Source organism: Chrysochloris asiatica, unplaced genomic scaffold (assembly GCF_000296735.1).
Source record: "Chrysochloris asiatica unplaced genomic scaffold, ChrAsi1.0 scaffold00027, whole genome shotgun sequence".
In the NCBI taxonomy this organism is placed as follows: domain Eukaryota; kingdom Metazoa; phylum Chordata; class Mammalia; order Afrosoricida; family Chrysochloridae; genus Chrysochloris; species Chrysochloris asiatica.
In genome coordinates this window covers 22,346,796-22,354,160 of record NW_006408545.1, presented here as the reverse complement: position 1 = coordinate 22,354,160, position 7,365 = coordinate 22,346,796, and the positions used below count along the sequence as shown (strand labels likewise).

Here is a 7,365-nt window from a genome sequence, read left to right as displayed (position 1 = left end):
ACCACCACCACCACCAAAAAGTAAAGTGTCAAGTATATTGTAAAACTTGTATTTGTACATTTTACCCAGCTACACTGAGGAAGGGCCAATCTTCCCTTTGCCTTCCTCTTCTGTGGCATGATCCTAGTGTATCTAGGGCACTATATTGGAATTCTGCCTACCACAGAGGCTAGTTGAACGTACAGATGGTAAAAGCCAGACACCACAGAGCATGAAGAGAGATTTGTGATTGCTATTGTGAGGTGCTATCAAGTCAGTTCTGACTTACAGCAACCCTGTGCGCAACAGAACAAGACACTGTCCAGTCCTGCACCATCCTCACAGTTGTTGCTGTGTTTGAGTCCCTTGTGCTGCCACTGTGTCAATCCATCTTGTTAGGGGTCTTCCTCTTTTTCGCTGACCCTCCACTTTACCAAGCATGATGTCCTTCTCCTTGGACTGGTCCCTCCTGATAATATGTCCAAGTACATTAGACGAAGTCTCGCCATCCTCCCTTCTAATGAACATTCTGGATATACTTCGTCCAAGACTGATTTGCTTGTCCTGGCAGTCCTTTGTACTTTTCAATACTCTTTGCCAGCACCGTAATTCAAATGCGTCGATTCTTCTTCTGTCTTCTTTATTATTGTCCACCATTCACATGCATGTGTTGTTGTTAAGTAACAAGTTATTTCCCATTCACAGCAACTCTGTATAGGGGTTTTAAGGCTTTTTCAATCTTTTTGGGGAGCAGAAAGCCTCCTCTTTCTCCCAAGGAACAGCTGGTGGGCTCAGACTGCCAACCTTGTGGTTCACAATCCGGTGCTTATCCCATGGAGCTATCTTGTTCCTTAGGTTTAGGGTGAGGCCTAAGAATTTGCATTTCTAACAGATTTACTACAATTGATGTTGGAGTGTGTTCTGACTCATGGTGGCTCTGTGTGTGTCAGAGTAGGGTTTTTTTTTTGTTTTTTTTTAACAAGCCATTTGACCTTTTTATTATTCAGAAAAGTTTCATTATTTTTTATTTAGCTTTCTGACTCTGTGCTTGTCCCTTCAACACTTTCACAATGATGTCCTGCTCAATAAGGAAAGCATGCTCGATCCTGTCATGGATACATGTAGCACACATGGAGCCATCATAGGCCCTGACGACATGTTTCTTTGTCTTAGACAACCTCATTAGAACTTTAGGTCTTACAGCATGGACCCCTTGAAGTCAAGCTAGGCATATACCACATGCAGATTTTGGTGCTTTACCAGCCTTCTTAGTGTTGTTGTTAAGTACCATCGAGTAGATTCCAACTCTTAGCGACCCTGTATAGGGTTTCCAAGGAGCAGCTGGCATAGAGGTCATTGTATTACCAGGGGTTCAAAACAGCCTAGTTTTGTTAGAGGCAGTATTGTAGGACAGCCTAAGATGACATGTCAAATGCTGGACCATTTTGAATGCCTCTACACAGCATCCTCGGAAGAGATAAGAGTAGGGTTTTTCAGAAGTTGATCACCAAAGCTTTCTTTAGCGACACCTCTGGGTAGACTGAAAACTCTCTGTCTAACCTTTTGGTCAGCAGCCAAGTACATTAACCACTTGTACCACCCAGACACATGATTCTCAAAGACGTGGGTCCTGCTGCTCTTGAACTATGTTTTGAGAACCAGTGGTGTAGTGGTGAGTGCACCCTCTGATTTTGAATCTGGGCTCCACTATTCCGCCAATGTACATGAAGCTATTGACAATACCATGGCTGGCTCAGTCACACCGCCATCCTCAAACTGACCTCTTTGCTCTTGAACACTTTACAAGGCCTTATGCAACAAATTTTCCAAATGCAATATGCCCTGTGGTTTATTGACTGCTACTTCCATGGCTGATGATAGTGGATCCAAGCTAAATGAAGTCCTTGACAACTTCAATCTTTTTTCCATTTATCATGATGTTATTTATTTGTCCAGTGGTGAGGATTCTTGCTTTCTTGACATTGAGGTGTAGCACACACATACATACTGAAGGCTGTCGTTTCTGATCTTCATGAGTATTTTAAGTTCTCTTCACTTTCAGCAAGCAAGTTTGTGCCATCAGCATATCACAGCTTGTTAATGAGTCTTTTTCCAATCCTGATGCCATATTCTTCTTCATATAATTCAGCTTCTCAGACTATTTGTTCAGAATACAAATTGAATTAGTATAGTGAAAAGACACACCCTGATGCACACCTTTCCTAATTCTAGACCATTCAGTGCCCCCTCATTCTGGTCCGATGACTGCTCTTGGTCTATGTACAGGTTCCTAATGAGTACATTCCTGAGCAAAGATTTGAGCACCTTAAAAGAAGAGTGGGATTTTGGAAAGAAAGAAAACTGTCTAACAAACTTTAAAGAAATTATGTTACTTGGCTTCAGTGTCTTCAAATGACTCCAATTAATTTTCAAGGGGATAGAAGAGAATGAGTATGGGAGATGAAGTGGAAGCACGAACTATAGACAGACATCTTGAGGACTTTTGCTTAAACACGCAGAGAAATTGAGAGGTTGAGCTGGAAGTGGGGTCAAGTGTTCTTAAGATGGGCAATGTCCCAGAATATTTATATGCTTAAGGAAGTGATCCAACAGAGGAGGAAATTGATGTAGGTGAGAGAGAGAAGATAGGGGAACAAAGGGGTTGGTGCTGAATATACAGATGGGAGGCTTAGCCTTAGATAGCAACACAGGTAGCTTGCTTTTTTGTTTTTAACAGGATAGCAGGCAGAGTATAATAGGTAGAGATGCAAGTAGGATGATAATTTGATACTGGGGAGACATAGAGTGTTCTTCTGATTTCCTCCATTTTCTCAGGGTAGTAGAAAATGAAGACATGAGCCAAGTGAGGTAGAGGGGATTGTTAGAGATTAAAGGAGAGTGAAGATGTGCAGAATCATCTGGGAGAACAGAAAAGCAAGTTGACCCAATAAATAGTAGACTTGCTGGGTAGGGCTAAGTACTCATGTGATGTCGTTGTCGCTGGGTGCTATAGACTCTTTCTGCTCCCACACTTAGTGACTTTATATACAGCTGAAGGAAATGTTCCTCAGCCTTTCACTATCCCCACAATCATTGCTGTGCACGGGCCCATTTTTGCAGCCAGTGTATCAATCCATCGCATGGAGGCTCATCTTTTTCTCTGACCCTCTGCTATACTAGGCTTGATGCCCTTTTTTCAGTAATTGGTTCCTTCTGATAACAAGTCCAAAGTCAGTGGGATGAAGTCTCACTAGCCTCACTTCTAAGGAGCATTTGGGCTGTACTTCATCCAGGACAGATGTGTTTGTTCTTCTGGCAGTCCATGGCACAGTTAATATTCTTCACCAGTACCATAATTCAAATATATCCATCCTTCTTTATTGCCCAGCTTTCACATGCATATGAAGTCATTGAAAATACCCTGTTTTGGGTCAGGTGTACCTTAAAGGACTAAGTGACATCTTTGCTTTTTAACACTTTGTTGTTGTTAAGCGCTGTCAAGTCAGCTCCGACTCATAGCAACCCTGTAGAGGGTTTCCAAGAAGCAGCTGGTGAATTTGAACCTCTGACCTTGCAGTTCAAGCCAACTTTGCAGTCCAGTGCATTATCCTGCAGCTTAACAACTTTAAAGCATTTGTTTTGTTTTGTGTTTTTCTTTTCAGCTGTTTTGCCTCATGCAACATATCATTCGATTTCTTGTCTGCTGCTTCCTTGGGCATTGATTGAATCTAAGTAAAATGCAACTAAGTGTTATGGAATTCCCATTCTTCCCACTGTTACTCATAACTTTTGTGATCCATGTAGTCAAATGCCTTTGCATAGTCAGACACAAGTAAACATTTTTATGTTATTCTCTTCTTTTGGCCTACTTCCATCTGACATCACAGTGATGTCCCTCATTCTGGGCCCTTTTTTGGATCCAGCTTAAACATCTGGCAATTCTCTATCAATGCATGGCTGCTGCCATTTAAAAATTATCTTCAGCAGAGTCTGATTAAAATGATATTGTTCCATAATTTCCACATTCTGTTTGGTTGACTTTCCTTGGAATGGGCACAAATATGAGTCTCTTCGTTGGTTGCCCAGGTATCTGTCTTCCAATTTTTTGACATAGATGAATAAGCAATTCCAGTGTTGTATCTGTTTGGTAGTGTCTCAATTGATATGACATCAATCATGGATCCTTGTTTCTTGCCAATGCCTTTAGAGCAGCTTGAACTTCTTCCTGTAGTGCCAACAGTTCTTGAGCATATGCTACCATCTGAAACAGCTGAACATTGACCGGTTCATTTTGGTATAGTAACTCTGTATTTCTCTTCCACATTTTTTTATACTTTCTGTGGCATTCAATATTTTTGCCCATAGACTCCTTCAATATTGCAACTCAAGGCTTGAATTTTCTTTGCAGTCTGAACTGTCATTCACATTCTTCCATTTTGGTTTTATAATTTCAACTCTGTACATTTCTTTAGAATATTTTATCTTCTTAAGCCCCTTTGAAATCTTCTGTTGAACTCCTTTACTTCTCCATTTCTTGTGTTCACTTTAGCTAACCTGTGCTCAATAGAAAGTCTTCAGTCTCTTCTGACATCCATTTTGGTCTTCTCTTTCTTTTTAATGACCTTTTACTTTCTTTATGTCTGGTGTCCTTGATGTCATTCCACAACTCTTCCAGTCATCAGTATCAGTGCATCAAAGCTATTCTTGCGATGATCTCTAAGTTCAGGTGGGGTGTTTTTAAGGTTGGACTTTGGTGTTTGGGGGTTTGCTTATTCTTTAGCTTCAACTTAAACTTGCATATGAGAATTTATAGTCTTCCACAGTCAACTCCTGATTTGACTGACGATGAGCTTCTCCATAGTCTCTTTCCACAGATGTAGTAGATTGTATTCCTGTGTAAACCATCCTACGATGTCCAAATGCATGACTGTCATTTGTGTTATTGAATAAGAGTGAAATGAATTAGCACAATAGCCTCTTTTCACTCCAACCATAATTTTGCTGTTTATATGGCTATGAACCTTAAGGTCAGCAGTTCGAAACTACCAGCCGCTCCGCGGGAGAAAGATGAGGCTTTCTACTCCCGTAAAGATTTACACCCTCGGAAACCCTATACAGGGTCGCTATGGGTCGGAACCGACTCGACGGCACTTAACAACAACAACAACATGCAGATCCAATATAGGCGGTTTGAGGCTATATGCAAAACAGTGATTGTAATGATGGATTGTGGAATCTGAGCTGCATAAGGAGCGAAGAGAGACACGAAGAATGATGATTAATGGAAAAAATGGTGTCGATTCAGTGGAACAGATGTCTTTAAGAGGTCAAAAAATTACTGGAGTGAAGGGAACCCTGGTGACTCAGTGGTTAAGCTCTCAGCCACTATCAAAAAGGCTGGTGGTTCAAACTCACCAGCTGCTTAGTAGGAGAAAGATATGCCATTCTGCTTCTGTAAAGATTACAGTCATGGAAACCCGATGGGGCAGTTGGTTCTCTATGAGTCATTATCAACTAGATGGCATTAGGTTTGGTTTGGAGTAAACAAGAGAAGGAGGGACAGGAGATGATGGTCAGAGAGTGAATGGCTGGCATTGAAGCTTGGGTGATTATATGTCTGTTGGTAACAATGCATTCCAAACTGGGTCTGTGAGAAGTGAGGAAATGAGGTCAAGGAATTGAGAGGCCAGGTGTTAGGTAGCGTGAACTGGAGTTTAAAATCAACAAGAATGACAGCAGGAGATATAGTAAAAATTACAGTGAGTTAGATGCAAAAAATCTTGAATGAATGAAAGGCAGTGCAAGGGAGATTACCTACAAACTCCTTCAGATGAGCTAAGCTTTTGAGGGGAAATGAGAGGAGAAATGTTTTGAAAGGCGTTGCAGAACAAGGACACCTGGCTGCATCCCCACCTTCACCTCCACCAGACTATGAGACAGACTGTAGAAGAAAAAAGAGCCATCCCTTAAGAAAGGAGAACTTCAGTGAAAGGGACAGGAAGTGGTAGGAGAATGAGACTAGGCTGTGATGAAAAGGTGGAAATGTAAATTGGCCTACAAAGATTGGTTTCCATTAAGAGAAAAGAAAAAAACTTTTCATGTATACTTTGTCTTATATTTAAATATGGTAGCCTTCAGTTTGTCCCATGAGAGCTGTACTATTCATATTCTATAACCCTATAGTCATTCCTTTCTAGTAATTTACATCTTTTAAATCCTTTTACTGAGTTTTCATTTATCTTCTCCAATTTTGTTATTAATTCTCACTATGATTTCCTAAAAATGGTCCCAACAAAGATCAGCACCATGAGGAGTAGTCTTAAAATAATCTAGTTTCTTATCCTTTTAACCACAGTTGTATCTCCTTAGCTGTTAATGTCATACCATTTTGCAAGTCAAAAAACAGCTTGAAAATAGCGGAACTAGGGGATTTGAGGGGAGTTCAAGAAAGAAGAGAAAGTGGCAGACACAATTTCCCTCAATATTACAGTTTTCTCGTGGACTAGGCCTACTTATATACTTCTCTAGGGCTCCTAGATAGCACAAATGGTTAAACTAACAAAAAATTTGGTGGTTTGAACTCACCCAGAGGCACCTCAGAATAAAGACCTGGCAACCTGCTTAAAGATCACAATAGAAAATACTGTGGAGCACAATTCTATTCTGAAACATGTGGGGTCACCATAAGTTGGAATCTATTCAATGACAACTGGTTATATAGCTCTGTCTCTTCTAGCTTTGGGGTTTTGCTAGTTTCTACTCTTTCACCACCACTCACCTTGTCAGTTTGTCATACTGTGGTGGTTTGCGTATGGCTGTGATGCTGAAAGCAATATACAAAAATGGTTCCAACCATCTCTCCCACAGCGGTCTGTTTAGCTTGGTGTGATGATTCATTGCAGTGGGCACACAGAACTCAGACACCTTACTCACAGTTACGGGGTTTCTTAGTGAAGTTAACAGGCTGCAGTACAGAATCAGAAAATGCTCAGAGCACAGTTCTGGTCAGGACAGCTTCTCCTCTGTCGTGCCCACAGGGAGGCCTCGCTCTGCCTGAGTAATGTTACAAAGCCCTTGTTAGTTGTTGTAGTGAGGTGCTATCAAGTCAGTACCAACTCAGCAACCCTGTGCATAACAGAACAAAACATTGACCCGTCCTGTGCCAACCTCACAATTGTTACTATGTTTATGCCTATCACTGCTGCCACTGTGCCAGACATGGTACTCTCTCCAAACTGGTCCCTCCTAATAATGTAGCCAAAGTATGAGAGACGAAGTCTGGCCATTCTGGCTTCACGTCTTCCAACAGATTTGTTTGCTCTTTTGGCAGTCCATGGTCCTTTTAATATTCTCCTCCAACACCATAACTCAAGTGCATCAGTTCTA

General features: G+C 41.2%; 1 protein-coding gene and 1 pseudogene across 1 annotated transcript in view; one reads left to right on the top strand and one right to left on the bottom strand.

Annotated features, from left to right (window-relative positions):
• Positions 1 to 1,003: 1,003 nt before the first annotated feature.
• On the bottom strand, positions 1,004 to 1,423 carry LOC102813626 (annotated as a pseudogene).
• Positions 1,424 to 5,708: 4,285 nt separating this feature from the next.
• Positions 5,709 to 7,365, top strand: part of QRSL1 (glutaminyl-tRNA synthase (glutamine-hydrolyzing)-like 1) — a 35,668-nt gene continuing 34,011 nt past the window's right edge. Inside the window, exon 1 of the mRNA XM_006839995.1 lies at positions 5,709 to 5,738. Coding sequence (XP_006840058.1) covers positions 5,709 to 5,738 — 30 coding nt within the window. The remainder of the gene's footprint in view (positions 5,739 to 7,365) is intronic.